At 50.7% G+C, this 22736-nt stretch overlaps 2 protein-coding genes across 2 annotated transcripts; one reads left to right on the forward strand and one right to left on the reverse strand.

Annotated features, from left to right (window-relative positions):
• The first annotated feature begins 1237 nt into the window (after positions 1 to 1237).
• Positions 1238 to 6245, forward strand: GUCA2A (guanylate cyclase activator 2A). The gene is made up of 3 exons (XM_006123636.4): positions 1238 to 1394; positions 5103 to 5289; positions 5974 to 6245. Exons 1-3 carry the CDS (start codon positions 1323 to 1325, stop codon positions 6036 to 6038), a joined length of 324 nt encoding a protein of 107 aa, XP_006123698.1. The 5' UTR covers positions 1238 to 1322; the 3' UTR covers positions 6039 to 6245.
• A 9238-nt stretch (positions 6246 to 15483) lies between these two features.
• LOC102460270 (guanylin-like) lies at positions 15484 to 21902 on the reverse strand. The gene is made up of 3 exons (XM_006123637.4): positions 21688 to 21902; positions 19474 to 19663; positions 15484 to 17244 (listed from the first exon to the last, which is right to left on the reverse strand). Exons 1-3 carry the CDS (start codon positions 21760 to 21762, stop codon positions 17177 to 17179), a joined length of 333 nt encoding a protein of 110 aa, XP_006123699.1. The 5' UTR covers positions 21763 to 21902; the 3' UTR covers positions 15484 to 17176.
• Between the last annotated feature and the right edge of the window lie 834 nt (positions 21903 to 22736).

The following is a 22736-nucleotide window of genomic DNA, read 5'->3' on the forward strand; positions in this document are numbered from 1 at the left end:
AAGTTTAACAGCAGTGGTGTCTATGCAAATCCCAGCTGCCCGACACTCATTCCTATTCTCTCACCTCTCCCCCGTCTTGTTAGTGGAGTACCCGGCAATGTTTTCATGATCATCTAACAATCCATCAATCACCTGAGTGCCCAGCCTTTTGTTATTTTAATCACCTGCCTCCCTCTGTTTATAACAAACTCCCTGCCCCAACGGCAAAGCTGCAAGCAGCTCAAACTCTGTTGCATTTAAGAGCTGCCTCTGGAGCCAGGGCTTAGACCTTAAGCAGACCTCAAGCATGAAATCCAAGGGCTCTGATTTCAGAAGGGGGGACTGCCCCTGTAAGCCCTGTGAATGGCACCCTTGCCAGTGTGTAAAGTTAAGGATGAGCATAAGCGCTTTGCTGTACTGGCGCATGAGTCTGCTTGTGCAAGCTGCAATTATGGCTGGCTCCTATTAGGCAACAGAACAACAGACAGTTTTTGTGTATGGACACAACACATCACTGGTTTGGTTAAGTGGCAGAATTAGTTTGGGACTATGCAAAGCATAACAGAACGATCCCCACTTAGAACAAGCAAAAAAAGTGGCTCTTGGTTTCATTTAAAATTTGAGCTGCCAAACATTCGAATGGGAATGCTGGTGCCTTGATGTAGGCACCTAAATCCACATTCAGACACCCTGAATTTCACTTGCCTTTCCCACTGCTTTCAGCATGCTCTCCCAGGAGTCTGCATTTCCTTGACACAGACTTCTCCCTTCCAATCACTCCATTCTCTCAGCAGCTCAGTGACCCTGGTGCCTGGATATCATCTCCTAGGGAAACTCACTGCAATTTGTTTCATATTCTGGGTGACAGAGGGCCCAAGGAAATGTCCCGTAGACCCTGTTGTGAAGGGCTAAGTGGAGCTCAGAGATGCCTCGGTCGCGTGCTGGCTCTTTGCAAGGGGGTGACGTGCATCCTCGGCACTTCTGGGCCCTGGCTATTCCAGTCCGCTGAAGGCACTAGTAGCTAGAGCATTTGGCAGCTCCCAGGAAGCACAGAGCAGCTGGCAGTTCTGGGCCCCGTCACAGCGCTTGTCAGTGGTGACTTAAAACATGAATGCAAAGCAACAGATGTAAAACTTCAACCAGGTTGATTACGGCATATTGCATGTTATCTTTTATTTGGTCTTGTTTCCACCCGGGCACTTCAGTTGGCTCTTTGCCAAGGAGATTATAATTGACCCTAGCCAGTGACAGTGGTGTCTTTGTTACACAGTAACTGCGGGGAACTCTTTAAAAGTCTAGGCAAGCAGAGAGCTGAGAGGCACTTCCCAAGACTTCTGGTCACCATGAAGACTCTCCTGACTGCAGCTCTGTGTCTATGCACGCTGGCTGCCTTCTCGGACTGTGTCACGGTCCAGGTAAGAGTTTTTTCATTCTTCCTGCAGCGTCACTGGCATCACATAGAGCTAAGCAGGAGTAACCTGCATGTCACCCAAGGATCAGAGTCCCCTGGGCATGGATGCCAAGTGAACAAATCTGGGAGCTGAGGCCCAGGAAAATTAAGACCCAGACTTTCAAACGTGAACAACTAAATTTAGTTCCTAACTCCATTGGTGGGCGTTCCAAAGTGGCCTGAAGCCCATAGGAGTGGAGCACCCAGAGCTGCCACTGACTGGAGTGGGAATTACCCCCCACTTACTACAAAGCTGAGCAGGGCACATTCCTAACTAAAAGGTCAGCCCAACTTCAGCTAGCTTAGGAATAAACCAGCTTGTCCTCAGGGGCCAGGGAAGGCCGAGATTGTTAAAACAAGTCCAAGTAACTCTGGACCACGTGTACTCTGCTGGGAATTTGGGGTGCCTCGAAACAGCCCCATACTACATCAACAAACTAAACTAACAAATAAAAAAGCCTCATAGATCTAAGGTGACATTTGCAAGCTGCCACCTAGTGCACTTTGCCTGCATTTATATCCCTTCCCACTCCTTACGCCTCCTTCCTGTGTTCAGCACCGAGTACAATGGAGCTTTGATCAGGATGGACCTTCTTGGTGCTACAGTCAAGAATACAAATAATACTTATAAAATAATCATAAGTCTCATCCTCTGCCAGGTGGTGTCCCCATCAGTTCCATACAACGGTGCCCCTGGTATTGCAGTACATACATTAAAACTGCCAGGCTGTGTCTAGACTGGCAAGTTTTTCCGCAAAAGCAGCTGCTTTTGTGGAAAAACTTGCCAGCTGTCTACACTTGCTTGAATTTCCGCAAGAACACTGACGACCTCATGTAAGATTGCCAGTGTTCTTGCGGAAATGCTATGCTGCTCCCGTTCGGGCAAAAGCCCTCTTGCGCAAGAGAGCCAGTGTAGACAACGTGGTATTGTTTTGCACAAAAAAGCCCCAATGGCGAAAATGGCGATCGGGGCTTTCTTGTGCAAAACCACGTCTAGATTGGCACAGATGCTTTTCCACAAAAGCACTTTTTGCGGAAAAGCGTCCGTGCCAATCTAGACGCTCTTTTCCGCAAATGCTTTTAAAAGAAAAACTTTTCTGTTAAAGGCATTTGCGGAAAATCCTGCCAGTCTAGACGTAGCACCACTGTGTTTAATTTTAAACCAGTGCCTGGATTTTTGGGAAATAACTGAGAACTCGGAAAGATGCAGAGTGAGATCAAACGCAGCAGCAGCCTGTGTCTCTAACAAGGGGCACAGCTATTTAGGAAAGAGGTGGGAAGGGTAAAGAATTGGAGATTAGGAAAGACCCATATACAACACACTAGTGTAATGACCCATGTCATAAAGCCCGGTCAGAAAATGTCGAATGACACATTAGATTATTTCCTTTCTACATTTGTCCAGCTAGCTTCAGCTTCCAGCTGTTGGATTTCTCTGCTAGATGGAAGAAACCCTATTAAGTATTTGTTCCCCATGTGAGAGCAAATCCCGGGGCTGGAATGATTTAGTTGAGGTTGCTTTGAGCGGGGTTGGAATAGATGACCCCCTGAGGTCTCTTCCAAACCTTATCTTCTATGCTTCCATGTAGGTACTAATAGCCTTTATCAAATGGGTCCTTAACTTCTTCTCTATGTTAAAACTATTGAGCTCCTTGAGTCTATTACAAAAGGCGTATTTTCCATCTCTTTAATAATTCTCATGGCCCTGCTCTGAACCCTTTTATAGAGCTCCATAATGAGGGAGGGACATAATATAAACATAAAAATGGAGAGATGGACAGATTAGATAGCTTTGATATACCACTGTCAAGGTTGAAATCTAGGCGCTCTTATCCCATTGCAAAGTGCTTCGAAATGCTTCCCACTGAGAGATACTAGAGCCTCGTGGAAGTCAGTGGTGTTATCTTCAGAAAAAGTAAAAGTAAAATGCCAGAAAGATCAATCAGTAGAGCAGTGACAACAATAAGTGTCAGAACTGCATCATTTTTAATGCTTGGCAAACAGCAGCCGAAAGGTGAATGGAAACTATTGTAAATACATTGCAGCAGATGGAAGACCTGAGCCTGGTTTCTCCTAACACAGGGGTCATAACCATAATTAGTCTTTAGGGTGCTGCTAGACTTTGTTTTCTAAGTGTACCCTGCAAAGTCCAGGCTCCCATGCTATTTCAGAGGAGAGCACGGATTGAAGAAAGGGGGGCTGAGGGCCAGGAGATGCTAATGCCAGCTCACTCTAGGAAGGAGGGCAGTCACTGGACCTATTTGTGCGTCAGCCAGCTGAGCTGAAAGAGCTGAAGGAAGAGCTTCTGAGCAAATAGCAAGCGCTGGAGATGTGGGTGAGGCGGGAGGCGATGCTGGGACAGGGGCCCAGGCAAGTGGAGATTGCTGGGAATGTGAGTGCAGCCTTTGAGGGACTCTGGAAAGGTGACTCGTGCACTCAGTGGGAGAATATCACCCCCTTCTCTGTCCCATCTCACCCTGCGTTACTAATGGAGCCCTTCACCTTTGGTGCCCATGGGGAGGGGATTTCCATAACCAGACAACTCTCCAGCTACTCTAGTAGCCTGAACTGAGCAGAGCCCAATGCCAGATGGTTCAAAGACAGCTGTAAGGTTCAGCTCTCCCATTTGCACCAGTGTTTATCCAACTGTACACGAACTATCGAGGCTGTCCATAGCTTACATAAGAACATAAGAATGGCCGTACTGGGTCAGACCAAAGGTCCATCTAGCCCAGTAGCCTGTCTGCCGACAGTGGCCAGCAACAGGTGCTCCAGAGAGGGTGGACCAAAGACAATGATCAAGCGATTTGTCTCCTGCCATCCTTCTCCAGCCTCTGACAAACAGAGGCCAGGACACCATTTCTATCCCCTGGCTAATAGCCTTTTAACCTAACCTCCATGAAATTATCCAGCTTCTCTTTAAACTCTGTTATAGTCCTAGCCTTCACAGCCTCCTCTGGCAAGGAGTTCCACAGGTTGACTACACGCTGTGTGAAGAAGAACTTCCTTTTATTAGTTTTAAACCTGTTACCCATTAATTTCATTTGGTGTCCTCTAGTTCTTCTACTATGGGAATTAATAAATAACTTTTCTTTATTCGCCCTCTCCACACCACTCATGATTTTATAGACCTCTATCATATCCCCCCTCAGTCTTCTTTTTTCTAAACTGAAAAGTCCCAGCCGTTTTAACCTCTCTTCTTATGGGACCCGTTCCAAACCCCTAATCATTTTAGTTGCCCTTTTCTGAACCCTTTCCAAGGCCAAAATATCTTTTCTGAGCTGAGGAGCCCACATCTGTACACAGTATTCAAGATGTGGGAGTACCATAGTTTTATACAGGGGCAGTAAGGGGTGTAAAGCCCAGGGAAAGGACCAAGTCATGAAGTTACTTGTGATTTAAGCTGTCCCTATGTTTCGACGGGCTGGCGTTGGGAATTAGATTCTGCCGTCATTGCTCCTGCTGAATAGTATGCCCCTGGAAATGGTGCATTTCTTGCTCAGTGGAGGCACAGGGGACTGTATGGAGATGGATGCTGGGATCTGGACTAATCCATGATCTAACAAGGTAGCTCTTGGAATAAAGACCGTCCACACTGACGGCTTGAGGGCACTCAAACTGCTGTAGGCTAAGGATGGACAGACTGTTTCAATGTGTGTCTCTACAATGGCAGGTGGGAAAGTTCTCGTTCCCCCTGGAATCCGTGAAGAAGCTGAAAGGCCTCCTGGACAGTCCTGTGGCCAAGAACCCTCAGCTGCGCAGTGCCAGCTTCACCCCTCCGTGTGACAACCCGGACCTGCCCACGGAGTTCCAGAGCCTGTGTGCGGCTCCTAACGCAGACATGATCTTCCAGGATCTAAGTAGGTGTTTCCTGCTGGTGCCCCAGAAACCAGCCTTGGTCAGTAGGGAACCACTGCCCTGAGCATCCCACAGCTCTGCCTTTCAAGGGCAGAATTTTGGGAGCCTGGGAGGTGGAGGCAGCGCAGCAGCTGTGTGCTCCAGGACACCGCTGGCTTTTCATCCCGTTCCCTGGACCCTAAGGGATGAGAGGAAGTGCCTGCATTGCGCACATGTCTCTCACGCCTGGCTGGTGAGCTCCCTTCATGCATGGAGTGCAAGCACTTTCCCCTCACTCCCCTAGCATCCGGGGAACGGGAAGAAGAGCCCCCCAAAATGGCACCTTTGGTCAGCCCACTCCACTCTCCCCATGCCCCAAAGCCCTAGTACCTTGTAAGTTTCAGGATGCTTTGGGGTTTGATTTCTCCTCTCTCCCTCCTGTGGGAGCTTTTCTCCTGGGAGAAGTTCAGTGTGGTCCGAGAGCGTGCAGCTCTTGTACATCCTTCCCCACGTGGCTCCTGTCCATCCCCTCAGAGGCGGCCCACGTGCCAGCCCTCAGAGCACAGGGATCTCCATGTTCGGCTCTGCCGGAAGGTGTGCACGGCCCAGACACTCAGTTGGGACGGGTCTGGGTGCAGGCGGACAGCTCCGGCATTAGAGGAAAAGGAGAAGCTGGTCCTAACCGTATCTGTTGTCTTTGATTTTAGAACCCATCGCTAGGTCTCCTGAGCTCTGTGAGATTTGTGCTTTTGCTGCCTGTGCTGGCTGCTAGAGTCTTCCTCAGCCTCCAGCCCCAGGAGGCGTTACAGCAGCATGCTCCAGCGCTCCCCACAGCCCTTTCACCTCTCCTTTCACTGGCCTGGGAAGACAAGACAGCAACACTGACTCCTGCACCTCTCAGCACTGCTCCCTCCTGCCAGCACTGAACACCAGCAGCCAAACCACCCATTCCGCATACAAATAAAATGAATAAATTGGCTTTTGTATTTGTCTTCTGGTTTCTGAGCCTCCAGGGAACACTCAGGGTGTGTTTCAGAGATTTTCTCCATTACTCTGAGGAACAAAAACTTAGATGTTTTAAATGAAAGATAATCACATCATCACTTGACTCCAGGAGCTGGAGCTTTAAAAAACACCAAATGTCACAAAATGCACAATGAATTCACAAGAGTTGGCAACACTGGCAAACACTCAAGATGCAGCAGCATTCGTCCTTATCTGTCCACCAGGCCTGCTCGCCTCTCTCAAACCAGCATTTATCGATTAAAGACAGAAATTGCTATTTTTCCTGAAACGTACACTTCAAACCATCTATTTTGTGATTTTTTTAAGCTTGAAATTAAACCTTCATTGGGCATTCCAAACACTTTAGACGGGGATTTTTTCATTCCAATTTTACGCCATGACCAAGAAGAGAACCATGAGGGCCAAAATTAACTATTGCGTAAAAGCTGTTCTCATGATCACGCCAGTTGATCACCTCGCCTCGCCTCGCCTCGCCCTGCCCTGCCCTGCCCTGCCCTGCCCTAGCTCCAGGGAGCCTCCTGCTTCCCCAGCAGCCAGGCCCTCCCTGCTGTCCCCTAGAACCGCTGGCAGTTCCCCTTTATAGCTCCTAGCTGGGCCCTTCTCAGCCAGAGTTGCCTCAGCTGGGGCTTTGCTCCTAGTCCCAGCTCCCGGCTGGGGTCGCGCTCTTAAAGGGCCAGTGTGGGGCAAGCACCCTGTCACAGAGACACACGGCTGATCAAAGAGAAATGGTCTCAGGTTGCAGCGTGGGTGATCTAGGTTGAATATGAGAAAAGACTCTTTCACTGAGAGGCAGTGTCCCTCCAAGATTTCTCATCCGTGAGCAGAGTGAGTTTTGTCTTGTGCACCGACGTTGACGCCATGTGTTCCTGCACCACTGTGGAACCCAGCAGTTACTTACTAACTAACTAGCTAACTTAGTTAATTAGTTAGTCATGTGGGGCTCAGGCCATGGGGCGCAGGATTCAGGGGGAGCTCAGAATAGGGGTCTGAGAGGTCGGATAGGGGGCAGCTCCTTGCTGAGGGGAGGCTGGAGCTGGGCTGCCCATTCCTCTGGGGTTCCTTGCAGGGGGTGGGCCCAGGACTGGGCTGCCTGGCTCCCCAGAAAGCTGCTTGTGGATGTGGGAGAGCCGAGCCGGGCTGCCAGACTCCTGGTCAGCTGGCAGCTCTTTATGGGAGGAGGGGCTGGGATGTGCTTCCCAGCTCCCTCAACTAGGGGACGAGCAGCTCCTGGGGTAAGGGGCCCGCCTGGCCGGTAGTGCAGCCGAGAGCCAGGGGGAGGTTTGGGAGCCATGTGGCAGCTCCACCCCCCTGGGGCCACCTGAGCAGCCACCACCACCATCCATTATGTGGCAGCTCCAGCTCCATCCCCAGCCGTGGCAGCCTGAGCAGCCCCCACCTCCCCTCTCTTCCCCTCCCCCAGCGGCCCTGCCAGTGGGCCATGGTGCCGTGCCCGCTGAAGCTGGAATCCAGCAGGGACAGCCTCACTTCACCCTGGCTCCAGCCGGACCAACCGGGGCAGGGCAGACGCCTGCCACCTCCACTCACCTTCCAGGCAGCAGGAAGGCAAGTGCTGCTGCACGGCTCTGCTGGTGAGGTGGGCGAGCCTCACAGCTTTTGTGCGCAGGCACCCAGCGTAGAGAGAACCCTGCTAGGAGGGGGAAGCGCTGGGCTGGTTCCCTGGGGAGAGGGTGGAACCTCCATCCCTAGGGGTGTTTATGTCTCGGCTTGACCAAGCCCTGGCTGGGATGGTTGAGTTGGGGTTGGGAGGGGGCTGGACTCGATGACTCCTGAGGTCTCTGCCAGCCCTGGGATTCCAGGGTTTTATTAACATTGTATGAAAAAGTATGGACACTCAATGACCAATCACAAGAAGAAACAGGGTTTCTCCCAGGCAGAAAGGAAGGCAGCTCAAACGAAAGTACGCAAGGTAGGCACAGTATTTCCTCCAATTTTTATGTCCATGTGCAGAAAATGTCATGTCACTGCTCCCCTCCCCCCCCTACTTTACAGAAATTGGCTTATGAATATGAGAATGCATGATCTGAAGATGCTGTATGCAAAACAGATCATGTGACATGCCGTTTGAAAGGTCGTAACCCACTGAATCCATATCTCCTATTTGTGTGGATGTATCTTTCTTGCATGTGAAGTTAGAAATATGAAGTGTGAATCTGCTTATGATTCTAAATGTGCTAACGAGCGCCATTAGGGATACTTTGGGATCTTAATGACTCAGTTCTCATACTCATGACCTGTGAATAGCCTGGTTTGTCCTGCAAGCCCAAACTACTGTTGGTCTCAGAAAGACCAGTGGCCAGGCCACCTGATGCAGAAACTCGTTGTGGGTCCTGTACTTTTCCACTGAAGGTGAGAAAAGTTGGAACTGAGCACAAAGAGCTTCCATGGGGGGGTAGGAACCAAACATAGGGGCAGTTGCCACACACCAGGAGAGACCCCCTCACACACACATGCACACTTGCCACCTAAGATGCCTGTTGGAAACACTGCACGCTTGTTTTGGAATAAACTGTTCTGGAAGAGTTACTCTAAAATAGCTTATTTCGAAATAGCACGTCTACACTGCAGGGAGGCCTCAAACTGAGTCCGAGACAGGCCTCCATAATAGACGTGCAGCCTTGATTGAGAGCCCTGGGGAGGACTAACTTACAATGGCCCTGGGGAGGGGCTATTTCGAAATAGCAGCAGTGGAGCGTCCACAGGTCTTGTTCCAAAATAGCTATTTCAGAAGAAGTGTTTTTCCTCGTGGAATGAAGTTTACAGAAATCTAAATAAGCCGCCCGTTATTTTGATATTATTTTGAAATAACGGGATTGCTGTGTAGACCCTCGCATTGTAATTTCGGAATAACGCTAGTTATTCTGAAATAACAGTGCTGTGTTGACACACCCTAAGACTGAACAGGGGGATCAGTCCCAAGCTAGGAGGTTGCTTAGCTTGTGAAAGATGTTTAGAACCACTGCTTACGGTAGGAATTTTCATGTAACAAGTTTCTTAGTGGATTAGGATGAGATGGTGTTTTTTGTCTATTTTAATGTAGTAATTTATTTTGATCTAACTGTTTTCATTTGGACGCTCTTAAATCCTATTTTTTATACTTATTATGATCAAGTCCAGACAGGTGCAGGCTACTCTGGGGAGGGTATGTCTAGACTACATGCCTCTGCTGACAGAGGCATGTACAATAGGCTACCCGACAGTCAATGAAGTGGGGATTTAAATATCCCTAGCTTCATTAGAATAAAAATGGCCGCCACGCTGTGCCAGCTCAGCTGATCATCCACACAGTGCGTGAGTCAAGACGTGGAGCAGTCAACAGGGGAAGCCTTTGTCAACTGCTCCCTTATGCCTCGTGGAACAATCTAATTGCTTTGCATTCACCAGGCTTTCACCTTTTTTTCATAGAACCCTAGAATCCCAGGGCTGGAAGAGACCTCAGGAGTCATCGAGTCCAGCCTCCTGCCCAAGGCAGGGCCAATCCAACTCAATCATCCCAGCCAGGGCTCTGTCAAGCCGGGACATAAACACCTCTAGGGTTGGAGACTCCACTACTTCCCTAGGGAACCCATCCCAGCGCTTCCCCACCCGCCTAGGGAAATAGTTTTTCCTAATATCCAACTTAGGCCTCCCCCACTGTAACCTGAGCCCATTGCTCCTTGTTCTGCCATCTGTCACCACTGAGAACAGCCTCTCTCCATCCTCTCTGGAACCCCCTTCAGGGAGTTGAAGGCTGCTCTCAAATCCCCCCTCACTCTTCTCTTCTGCAAACTAAACAAACCCAAATCTCTCAGCCTCTCCTCATAGGTCATGTGCTCCAGCCCCCGAATCATTTTGGTTGTCCTCTGCTGGACCCTCTCCAAAGCGTCCACATCCTTTCTGTAATGGGGCCCCAAAATTGGATGCATCACTCCAGATGTGGCTTCTCTAGTGCCGACTAAAGGGGAATAATCACTTCTCTAGATCTGCTGGCAATGTTCCTCCTAATGCACCGTAATATTCCTAATATGCCACTTCTGCACTTCAAAGGGGCAGCTCTGCATGGAGCATGGGGTCAGCTGGGGACTCCAGCTGATCCTGTGCTCCATGGGGTGCTGCCCCATTGAAACATCGCTGCGGCATTTCGAAGGGGAGTTGCATGCGATTAATTAAGTGATTAATCATGATTACATTTTTAATTGCTTGACAGCCCTATTTTGCATTTATTCAGGAAGCCAGAGGTTTATTCACATCTGGCACTAACACAGGTGCCTTGCTGGCTACTCCACCCACACTCATCACAGTCTAGTTCCCTGCCAGCTCTTATAGCTGCAGACACAGAGGCCAGAGCTTGTGGCAGAAAGCCGGCCCAGGGAGCTTCCAGACACCACACGGCTGCCAGTGACTGACATGTGGGCACCATGTCCCATCCACAAGCCCCCCAAGAGCCCACTCCCCATCCCAGGGGCATTCAGAGGGCTCCCAGGAGCCTGCCAGCGTGCACCATCCTGGTCTGGGGTGAGGGAGGACGGCAAGCCCTGCACCGCACCTGGGGAGTGGCACAGCCCTTTCCCCACCTGGTGCTGGGCTCGGGGCTGGACACACCCATCATCACCTGGCTTGGGTCCCAGCCTGGTAGCATGAGGAGGAGCAGGAGGAAACGGCCAGCACCGTGACCACACTCACATGGGAGCCAGTACCCCAGGGCTCCAGGCATCCTCCGAGGCTGGGGGCGGGGGCGGAATCATCAGGTGAGTGCTCTTGGTTTCTCACATGCACAGGGTGGGGCTGGCGGGAGCTGAGGGGCTCTGGTGCGATCATCGCTCGGCCGTCTCGGCCTGGCCCTCGCTCTGCAGCATGTACATGTGGATGCATGAGCAGCAGCAATCTGCAGCACACAGACCCAGGAAACAGCCCTGGGGCACCCCTGGCTCCTGCTCACAGAATCTGGGGAGGCCACCCACACCCTCCCACCATGAGCCACTGCTGGAAGGAGGCTGGGGACAAGGCCACACACATCCGCACAGCACACGGACACGCCTGCCCACTCACGGCACCACCTGCTTCTGCGGACAGCACTGCTAGGTGCCGGTGTGCGTGCGGCCCCCATGGAAGCCCAGGTAGCTCGAGGCCCCCTCCCCGCCATTGGAGCCCAGTGTGGCCAGACACTTCCCTTGCCTGCTTGTCCGTGGGATGTGGGGAGAGGGAAGCATGGTCCCCTGGGGACCTCTGGGCCCCTCTGAGGCAGGACCTGCTCTCCAGGCCACACATGACCTTGCTTCCGGGACATCACCATCCTGCGCCCTGAACACTGTTGCTCTCAGCTCACTGATGAGGGCAAGGCCTCAGGGACAGTGTCTCCAGGGATGACTGAGCACCTCTCTTTACTTTCCCCAGCCGGACCAGCCTTGACTGTGGGGTGATCACCAGCAGCCGAGCCAGCCGCCTGGCCCCGGGAAAGCCACAGGCACCAGAGGTTCCAGGAAGACCTAATGAGGGAGCACGTGTCCATCCTGCGGGACATGCTGCAGACACTGGCCCAGAAGGCCTGGGATGATGCACAATGTGGACTGAGCTACTGCAGCGGGGCTGCAACATGAGTGCGACCGTCCGGGAGAAGATGACCTTCTCGGCACCAGTCCCAGTCCCTGCTCGTACCCGCTCCCCCTCCCATGCCAGCCCCTGCCGCCCCTTCCATGCCTGACCCTGATCGAGGCCCCCTCCTGCGTATCCCCCATCCGCCCAGGACCCAAGCTCAAGGTCGCCGAGGTCCCTGGACACGAGGTGGAAGAAGCAGCTGAGCCACATACCAGTCTCAGCCTCAGCTCTAAGCCTCTCCTCCCACCTCCAGGTTTCTCAGCCCCCCTCCCCACTTACATTTATCCCAAATAAAAAATCACACCGTTCTTTTTTCAAAACCAAACATGTTTTTTATTGTGTGTGCAGGGAAGAGGGGTTGTAGGGGGAAGGGAGGGGTTGTTGGAGCAAAGGCAGAGAGGGGCAAAGCACAGGTCCCTAGTGGGGAGGTCCTGGGGAGAGTTGCTGGGGACTTTCAGAGAAACCCTCCCTCAGGGCCTCCCAGCTGCGCATCCCGACCTGATGGGCCTGGCGGATGGCAGCTGCTCAAAGGCCCATCTCTCCTGGCCAGCGTCTGCCACCCCATCCTGGAAAGAAGGCCTCCCCCTTCATCTTCACATTGTTGTGGAGCACACAGCACGCGGAGATCCCCTGGGGGGTGTTGTGCTCCCCCACATCGAGGTGGGTCAGGAGGCACCTGAACCACAAGCACCTGAAGGTGCATTCGGCCTGCATGTGAGCCCTTCCCAGGCAGCCATTGAACCGGTCCTTGCTAGGGGCCAGGTGGCTGGCGTAGGGCTTCATCAGCCACGGCATGAGGGAATAGGCTGCATCCCCCACCATGCACAGTGGCATGTCCACGTCCTCACCCTTGATACTGCATTCAGGGAAGAAAATGCCGTCCTCCAGCTTGTGGTAGAGGCTGGAGTTGTGGAAGACACGGGCGTTGTCTGTGAACTGGTCGACCAGTGTCTGAAGGTCCATCAAAAAGTATCTCTTCCGATTTGTACACTGTGCTGCCTGGCAGTCAGGGACAAGGATGGGAATGTGGGTTCTATCTATAGCCTCCACCCTCCCCCCTAATTGTGGGGCTATAGATAGGGCAGCAAATCCAGCCACGATGGGGTCCACATCACCCGGGCAGCTGACCCAGTGCAGCAGGGTGGTGTTTCTGGCCCTTGCCACCTGAAGAAGGAGACAAACAAAGAAACAAAACAGAGAATCAAAGGGGGGTCCTTTGTAGGTCCCTGAGCCCTCCTCCCCCACACACAAACACCACAAGAGCCACTCCCTATGAAGCTGTCTCCCTTCCCCACCAGAGCTGTGTGAGGACAGGACTGCAGAACCTCCCGGAGATGGGGCTTCCCCACCACTACTCCCAGCCCACCCCCACTCCTCCAAACCCCCCTTTCTCTAAGGTCCCCCTTTCCAATACTCCCCCCCCCATCCAGGAACTGCAGCCCAGGAGCACCATACCTGCACGAGGAGGACCCCAACGGTCGACTTTCTCATGCCAAACTGGTTGCCCATGGACTGATAACTGTCAGGTGTGGTAACAACTTCTCCAGAGGGATGGCGGGTCACATTCGGGTATCACATCATTGGAGGGCAGGGGAGAGCCAGGCACACAGCTCCGAGAACGTCTCCTTCCTCATGGAAGTTTTGGAGCCACTGCTGGTCGTCCCACTGCTCCGTCACCAGCCGGTCCCACCAGTCAGAACTGGTGTCCAGCCTCCAGAACCGTCTCTCCAGTGTGGGGTGCGCTCGTAAGGGCCTTGCTCCCGCGCACAGACAGAAGGTCTCAAAGATGAGCTGGGAGTCGAGCTCGTGAATGGCCATGAAGGCAGCCTGTAGAATCTGCTGCAGAAACTGCAGTATGGCTGTGTGGGGCCATTGCATGCCCAGAGGAAGCTCTGGCTGCATGGCAAGGAGTGTGCTGTGGTGTCCAAAGACAGGGCAACCAGAGCACACAAAGGAGATGCTTTGCTGTCCCTCGCAGAGGTAGGCAAGCAGGCAGCAGTAGCAGAGAAATGGCTGTCCAGGGGGGTCCCTTTAACCACGTGTCTCATCTAGCCTTAGGCAGCAGCACCGGAAGCAACTGCTGACCCAATGCCCTGCCTGAACTGGTTCCGAGTGGCCTTAAATGCAAGAGAGCATCTAGTCAGTGTAGACGCTCTCATTCAAAATAGCAAATCACTATTCTGTAGCATTGTTTATGTGTGGATGCTCTATTTCAAAATAATTACAGTCAGTCCCCGGCTTACAATTTGGTCGTAAGTCGGAAATACCCTTAAATGTGCTGCCCGCACCGTTCGAAAAACTTGACGTACATGGTTCTCAACTCAAAAATATTATAATGGGGTTAATGGGAGGTTGGTCGTAAGAATGGATGGTCATAAGTCAGTGTGTTCGTAAGTCAGGGAGTGGCTGTATTCCAAAAGAAGCTTGCAGTGTAGATGTACCCTTAGACTTGCCACAACATGCCATCAGTTAACTTTAATGTTAGTGTTAGGCCCTAGAGAATTGGGCCTAGTGAAGTTATGCTAAGACAGATCAAGGAAAGAGGTTAACAAAGGTTTCTGGGTAGTCCCTGAGCAGAACTGGAGACATGGTTCAAGCAAGGGGCGCTCCCTACATACTTGCTTGAGTTGCAGAAGTAAAATAAGTGAAAGGCTGCATTCCTATACCGGTAGTGATGGGAACAGCTAGTTTGAGAACTGATAAAGTAACTCCCTGTTTCTGTTCTCACCCTGATCTTAACGAACTGTCTCTGCCCTTTGTTTGTTTTAACTCCGTCTCCTTGTTGTTTGGTACTTGCCTTCTGGGCTGATAAGAAAGCTGTTGACGCATTATGAATTGCTTAAAGCCATGGGCTACATCTACATTGGCCCCTTTTCCGGAAGGGGCATGGTAATTTTTGAAATCGCAATAGGGATACTTAAATCCCCCGCGGCATTTAAATAAAAATGTCCGCCGCTTTTTTCCGGCTTTTAGAGTAGGCACTTTTTTCCGGCTTTAAAGTAGGAATAAGATCCTCCGGAAAAGGGCGCTTTTTCCGGAGGATCGGGGCCAGTGTAGACGCTCTTTTCCGGCTTTTCTAAAAGCCGGAAAAAAGTGGCAGACATTTTTATTTAAATGCCGCGGGGGATATTTAAATCCCCTGCGCATTTCCCTATTGCGATTTCAAAAATTACCATGCCCCTTCCGGAAAAGGGGCCAATGTAGATGTAGCCATGAAGAATACGCATTAACACTAGAAGCTTCTAACTAATTAAGGGGGGCTGAGATGCTTGGGCAAATGTTTTATGATGCAATGGAACTGTCTATATAAACTTACTTGTTACTGAAATCGTGGCTGGTTCACTTGGGAGATGGGCCGCTCTCTATTGTAGTGCGCACTATCCAATAAAAAGCTTGTGATTGAACCTTGCTGGTGTTGCCTGTCTCTTCGCGGTCAGACAACGAACGGAGGCTGTCCGGGATCGAGTCCCCGACATTAGTTACTTTTGTAACAGTACAGTTACTATGCGCATGAAACAGTGTCAATTTTCTAGAATTCGTAACCAAAATACCACTTAAAGACAAAGAATATTCACTGACAAATAAGAATGTGCAGACTATTGTGTCTTTCAGCATTTTTATTTATTTCCGTACTATACCGCTCAACTATAATGTTTCTTTGCATCTTTTTCTGTAAGTGGGAAGTAACACGCATTAAACTGAACAGAAAACAACTATTAGTTTTACAATTACAACTGCAAATGCATATACTGAAGAACAATCACAGGAAGCTGGGAGGGGTTGCAACTGCTTTGGAGGATAAAGGCATAATTCAGAATGATCTGGACAAACTGGAGAAATGGTCTGAGGTAAATAGGATGAAGTTTAATAAGGCCAAATGCAAAGTACTCCACTTAGGAAGGAACAGTTTCACACACACAGAATGGGAAACGACGGTCTGGGAAGGAGAACGGCAGAAAGGGATCATAGCAGACCACAATCTAAGTTTGAGTCAACAGTGTGACGCTGCTGCAAAAAAAGCAAACATGATTCTGGGCTGCAATAACAGGGCTGTGTCTACACTGGCATGAATTTCCGGAATTGCTTAAAACGGAATACTATTCCGTTTTCAGTTTTTCCGGAAAAGGAGTGTCTACATTGGCAGGCTGCTTTTCCGGAAAAGCCCTTTTTCCGGAAAAGTGTCTATGGCCAATGCAGACGCGCTTTTCCGGAAAAGAGCCCCGATCGCCATTTTCGCGATGGGGCTTTTTTCCGGAAAAGACTACTGGGCTGTCTACACTGGCCCTTTTCCAGAACAGTGTTCTGGAATAAGGACTTATGCCCTAGCGGGAGCAGAATAGTTTTTCCGGAATAGCGGCTGATTTTGTACAGTAGAGCATCGTTGCTTTTCCGGAAATTCAAGGGCCAGTGTAGACAGCTCGCAGCTTATTCCGGAAAAGCGGCTGATTTTCCAGAATAAGTGGCCCAGTGTAGACACAGCCCAGGAGTGTTGTGAACAAGACACGAGAAGTCATTCTTCTACTTTACTCTGCATTGATTAGCCCTCAACTGGAGCATTGTGTCCAGTTCTGGGCACCGCATTTCAGGAAAGATGTGGAGAAATTGGAGAAGGTCCAGAGAAGAGCAACAAGATGATGAAAGGTCTAGAGAACATGAGCTATGAAGGAAGACTGAAAGAACTGGGCTTGTTTAGTCTGGAAAGGAGAAGGCCGGGAGGGGACACGAGAGCGGTTTTCAGGTGTCTAAAAAGGTGTCACAAGGAGGAGGGAAACAAATTGCTCTCCTTGGCCTCTGAGGACAGGCCAAGAAGCACGGGGCTCCACAATGCTCCATTAAAGGCCCGGGCTCCAGCCACGGCCACTCCCACAGTAGCGGTGGCCAGGAGCTCCAGGCACCTTTGTATCATCGGGCCCCAGAACAACAGCCCCCGTTCTCTCCCCTCACCCCATCCATGGGCCAGGTTGGGAGGAAACGTTGTTCAGGAGTCTCAGGGTGACTCTCCCCTGGAGAGCTTCGGGGGAAGAGCTCTCCTGTCAGCATAAGAAAGCTGCCTGAGTGCCAGGCAGGAGCTGTGCTGGCATGCAAAGCTCTCCCACTGACAGTGCTGCCCACCAGCACTTGCGTCCCCCAGGAGCACGGCTCAGTCATTCCCCTGAGCCACATAAGTTAGAAACAAAGCAGGTGGATGGGAAGCCTAAAAGAGCAAACGACAGTGCTGGTGCAAACGATGCTGCAGGATACATGCCGGGATTGCAGGGGTTGGCTGGCCTCACATTCTTGGTTTCATCCTTCCTAGAGACAACCAGCGCAGGCTGCATTGGCGCAGATCTCACAAATGTCTATGTCCTGGACAGCCAAGTCTGCTCAGGAAGAAAAGAGAGTAGGTCAGTGACCCTGGCAGGGTGTTTCCATAGGGCCTCCTTCTCACTGTGCATTGGAAGCTGTACTGGTCACCCCACAACACACCCTGGAAGGTTGCACCTTGGAAAGTCTTAACAGAAGAGCCACCTTTTCCTCCAGAGCGGGGGAAAGTCGTGCAGAGGAGCTTGGTGTTCAGTGACTGACCGGGTGCACTTGGCAGCACAGAGCTGGGCTGTACACAACCCAGCTTTATTAATTCCCAAAGTTTAAAGCCAGAAAGGACCACAAGTAACTTAACTTCCTGGATACCGGAGGCCGTTCAGTTCCACCCGGTTCTGTCTGTACTGAGCTTCCTCATTTGTGTTTCACTAAAACGTCTTCCAAAAAAGAGCCAAGAGGTGAGAGAGAATCCTCCCTGACTTTGGGAGGTTTGTTCCCAGGGTTAATTACAGTTGGACTCTGTTTCTAATTTGAATGAACTCAGTTCTTGCTCTGCTTTTCTCCAGCAAAATGAAAGAGCCTTATAGGGCCTGTCTCTTGAGCAAGCAGCTGCAGTGCTCTGGCAGGCCAGGCTAGTTCTGGTGCAGGGTACACGTCTTTCCCTTGGACTGAGGGGCTGTGTCTACATTGGCACCCCTTTCCGGAAAAGGGATGCTAATGAGACACTTCGGAATTGCAAATGCCACGGGGGATTTAAATATCCCCCGCGGCATTTGCATGAACATGGCTGCCGCTTTTTTCTGGCTCGGGGTTTTGCCGGAGAAAAGTGCCAATCTAGATGGGATCTTGCGGAAAATAAACCCTTTTCCAGAAGATCCCTTATTCCTACTTTCAAGGGTTAATTACAAGTAGGAATAAGGGATCTTCCGGAAAAGGGCTTATTTTCCGCAAGATCCCATCTAGACTGGTGCTTTTCTCCGGCAAAACCCTGAGCTGGAAAAAAGCAGCAGCCATGTTCATGCAAATGCCGTGGAGGATATTTAAATCCCCCGCAGAATTTGCAATTCCAACCAGTATCATTAGCATCCCTTTTCCGGAAAGGGGTGCCAATGTAGACACAGCCAGGGTGTTTAGTCTGGACGATGCTTGTCTTGACCTAGGGTGTGTCTAGACTACAGGTTATTTTTCTGAAAAAGTAGACTTTTTTCAAAAAATGTCACCTGCGTCTGAGACTGCAGCCATGTTCTTTTGAAAGTAAATCGAAAGAACGCGACAGCTTTTTCTATCTCAGTAAACCTCAATTTACGAAGAATAACGCCTTTTTTCGAATGTACTCTTTTGAAAAAAGGCACTATTGAATGCAAACTGTGCTTTTTTGAAAGAGATCTAGACTCTCTCTTTTGAAAAAGCAGCTCGCTTTTTTGAAAAATCTGTTTGTAGTCTGGACGCTCTCTTTCAAAAGAGGCTTATAGTCTAGACGTAGCCCTAGTGAATTGTGGTTTTTGAATCCGCCGCCCCGCCCAGCTCAGAGAACAAATAAACAAAATAAAATATCAGACATTACAGAGGTTCATGAAGGAATCACTGTGAATTTTCCGCCCTGACCTATGCAGGTCAGACTAGATTGGAAAGCCCAGTCTAGGGCCCATGGGCATTGTGTAAGGCCAGCCACCTGTATCAGTACAATATACTAAAGGCCAACTCATCAGTGTTTTGTCATTGTGTTTACATCATTGTCATTTACCCACGTGTGTAAACACACAATACTGGACATAGGTTGTTTCTATCTCAAACATGCAACACAAGTCAAACATAAAATAGGTGCCTTTACATCTGCTTTTAATCTACAGACTCTGTTTGGCCAACACAAGCGTGTGCTTAGGTTCAGGTGGCCCTCCCATGGGCACCATGGGACCAGATCACCACAAAAGTCCCTTTGGGCTTTAAACCCAGCTAAGTAGTAGCATGGACAGAAAGCGGTCCCATAGCCCCTTCAGCTTGGTCCCAGCCATTCCTGCATGGCCAGCTGTCAGTATAGGCATGGCTGTGCAAGCTATCATCAGCCTCCACACTGCCATTGCTACAGGGCCCCTGCCAGCTGCAGCAAGCGCATGGGAACACTGGCTTATCTGCGGTTACTGGAAGGGGCGAGGGGCTAGCCACGCTGAGCTGCTCTCAGGACAGGCTGAGAGCCTCCAGGGACCCGTGCAGGAGCTCTGTGGCTGCCTCTCTCTAACATTCACAGCCACGCAGGCAAAGTGGGAAGGTTGAGAGTTTACGCTACGTACTCAGCCTGTGAAAAATGAGGGGCACATCTTCCCTCTTACAGACATCCTGAAATTCCTTGGGCAGCTCGGGCCTTGAACACACAGGAATGAAACTTGTCCTAGCCATCATATGGGGCTTGGATCTGGCATCCACATCCAAGAGTTCCTTCAGCTTCTTCACAGCCTCTAGCGGGAACGAGAATTCCCCCTCCTGCGTAGAGAAAGCAAGGCAATACGGCAGGAAAAGTCATTACGCAGATCCCTCTTGCTTCACCAGAAGCTGCACACTGTTCCATTTCGGCCAACCAACCAGACAGAGGTTCCCTAGCTAACACTCTGGACAGTAACCGCAGCACGCATTGCACACACACCGCCCTCCCCAGCCCTTCAGCTAAAAATCTCATTGGCATTGTCGGCTCCTGGAGAATCAAGAACGGAACTGTGCCACAGGGCCCTCCCCTCTGTGTGCGCCACAAAGCGTTCTGTATATTGATGTCAAAGCTGGTGGTAACTACTGTTTCTATGGGGCTTGGTGCCACCACCAGGGCAACACTGTCATATTGGCAGTCCAGCGGGAGAGGGATGGGTGCATAGAAAGGAATCGATCAGGTGGAGCAGGCAGAGCCCACTCCCTTTCCCACCAGAGAACATGGCTGTTCCTGAGCTGTAGAGCTGCCAGATTTTATAACGGAAGCTGAAACATTTCTTTGCCAATGATTTCTCTGTTTACACTCTGGAGATGCTACATGCCCCACAAAGCATCCTTCGTGCATCTCTGCAATGTGCCACCCAGCTCAGTGCCATATGGAAGGTATTGTGTTTACTATACACAGCCCCTGAAAACACATTGCAAAGACACATGGCTGTCTGTCACCCTCTTGGCGAAGACACTCTGCTGCTCGTCTTGCTGTAGGCCGCGTGGAACGAGAGCAGAGGGATTTCACAGGCCGACAGGCTCGGTGGGGTTTAAAACCTGGGGATCCTGAACTAGCCCACGTGAAAGGGTTAGAATACTGCTCACAAGTGATTCGTGCGAGCTCTGGGTGAGCTGCAATGCATGAATGTCAACACAGGGCTCACAAATGCAAAGATACTTCCCATTCCGCGCAGCCACTGGGACTAGCTCTTCCCCAAGAAGTTGGGCTCAAAGTGCAAGTAGCTGGAACCTTCACCCCTGCCTGTGTGCCGTTGTGCACATGCACAAAATGCATTTGCTTTGTTACTAGCAGTAGAGTAAGCAAAGAGAACCAGGGGCCAACAGCACATTAAAGACATTAGAAAGGCAAAACCAATTTTCCAATGAGCTGTGGCTTTGTTTTGAATAGAAGCTACTGCTGCAGCCGCAAGGCAGATGGGAAGAGCTGGAGATTTTTTTTTCCTTTCATAGAAACCATCTGTTCTCACCCCTACTCACTGGGCCCAGGGACAGCTTAGGGAAAAAGGAAGAGGAGACTCCTAAACAGCAACGCTCTGCCTGAAAACGGGAAGGAGAAAGTAGAGCAAAGCTGAGATTGTGTATAACAGTCCCTGGGAAACCTGCCCTCCACACAGAGATTTGATGAGCAGCTGACATTCCCATGAAGCTTGGGCAATTGCAATGAAATTGAATGATCACAGGCTCCTAATGAGGTCTAAGCACAGACAGAATTCACCCTCTCTGCCTCTGTCTGTCTGTCTCTCTCTCACACACTCACCCCTTGGCCCGCATTTGCAAATACCACAGCACCCCAATGTTCCCAAAGGGCCAGTAGGGGGTGATGATAATCTGGCCTTATTTACCATCCCCCTTTTAGGACTATTTTTTACTTCCTACGTGATATTTGTTCAGGCTCCGTCACAAAAAATAGAGGATTATTTTCAGGGAAATAGTGACTTCCTTCAGCCCAAAGGCTGGTTAGCCAGGTGGGCCACAATTCACGCACCCCTTCTTTGAAAGAGAAGCTCTCGCTAGTGGTGGAGTCTGGAGGTGCCTGGCTGCAGGCTTCCTCAGGCATACGCTCGGCATGTAGCGTCAGAGCATCTCGCACTGAAGGACTCCAAATCATGGTGCAAATGATCAAGCCTCACAAGCCCCATTGTGCTGACCCATCAATGGGGGATGGGGAAATGAAGTCACCCCACGCCAGTGCCAAGGTGAGGCTTAGAACCCAGGAGACCACGGCATGACCCCTCCCTTTGCACCAAGCTACCCCTTGTAATAAGAAGAGAACGAGGTCTGAGAGCCCAAGATCTCACCTTGACATAGACAGGCTGGGAGCTGTGTGCCAGCATCAGAAGCATAATAGCTACTGGGAAAATGACGCCTTTCATGGCACCTTCCCTGCCTGGCTGCACGCTGTCTTGATCTGTGTTTGCCTTGCCCTGGGCCTCTCTGGCTCCTCTTCTCTCTCCTCTCGGCTCCCTCGTGCTCTGAGTGCTCAGTCCCTCCAGCAGCCAGGCCTGTTTCTGCCCGAGGTGAAGGGGGCTTTATAATGCCTTCATACAGAGCTCACTTGGTAACTCATTAATCCAACCTTTTAGAGAGCAAATTTATGGCAGTTAATAAAGGCTGCAGGGACTAATGGTTAACCACTGGCCAACAGAGCATATCAGCCCCACCCTATGCAGGTCCCAGACTTTATGAGTCTCTTCAGTCCTGGGAAAGTAGCTATAATCCAAGGGACCATAAAATCGCAGCCCTTGCATACCTAAGTCAAACACACTGGGCCCAGGTCCCCCAGGCCGTGGGTCCTTCTTCATTTCCAAGCCAGCTCATGGGTTTGCAAGGTTCTAAGACAAAAGGAGGCTAGGAATGCGATGAGAAGTGTTTGGCGATTTGAAGTAACTGCTGGTCACTCGACTCCCTCCAGGAACTCCAGCGAGTAAGGAATGCAGCAATGGAGCAGGGGGAGGAGAAGAGTTGAATCTACTCAGGACACATGGTGCCTGCCGTGGGAGGATCTTGCTGCTGCTCTTTGAAGCACCTTGCTAGATTGTTCTCATGCATGGCACTTCTTGTTCCCAGATCAGGCCCTTCATCCAGAGAGACAGTGTGATAGCCAGAGCCATGAATGGCGCACACAACGGGCACGAAGATGCACTCATTGTATTCTCGTTTCCTTTTTATTCCTCTGCTGGGGATAGAGCCTTATAAGGGCACGTCTACACTGCAATGCTATTTTGGAATATCTAGCGCTATTCCAGAATAACGTAGACTGTGTCTACACAGCAGGCAGTTATTTCAAAATGGTGTAAAAATACTGTCAAGCTAGAGGACTTCTGACTTCCACTCCTGTATCCCTCGT

This window comes from Pelodiscus sinensis, chromosome 23 (genome assembly GCF_049634645.1).
Source record: "Pelodiscus sinensis isolate JC-2024 chromosome 23, ASM4963464v1, whole genome shotgun sequence".
Lineage (NCBI taxonomy): Eukaryota > Metazoa > Chordata > Testudines > Trionychidae > Pelodiscus > Pelodiscus sinensis.

What these genes read in the sequence shown, in the direction of transcription:
- GUCA2A (XM_006123636.4), top strand. Translation starts at nt 1,323, where the DNA reads ATGAAGACTCTCCTGACTGCAGCTCTGTGTCTATGCACGCTGGCTGCC. An exon ending in CGGACTGTGTCACGGTCCAG is followed by an intron (nt 1,395 to 5,102) that starts GTAAGAGTTTTT and finishes CTACAATGGCAG; the next exon opens with GTGGGAAAGTTCTCGTTCCC. An exon ending in CATGATCTTCCAGGATCTAA is followed by an intron (nt 5,290 to 5,973) that starts GTAGGTGTTTCC and finishes CTTTGATTTTAG; the next exon opens with AACCCATCGCTAGGTCTCCT.
- LOC102460270 (XM_006123637.4), bottom strand. Translation starts at nt 21,762, where the DNA reads ATGAAAGGCGTCATTTTCCCAGTAGCTATTATGCTTCTGATGCTGGCA. An exon ending in CCCAGCCTGTCTATGTCAAG is followed by an intron (nt 19,664 to 21,687) that starts GTGAGATCTTGG and finishes TTCTCTACGCAG; the next exon opens with GAGGGGGAATTCTCGTTCCC. An exon ending in CCTCATTTTTCACAGGCTGA is followed by an intron (nt 17,245 to 19,473) that starts GTACGTAGCGTA and finishes CTTCCTGAGCAG; the next exon opens with ACTTGGCTGTCCAGGACATA.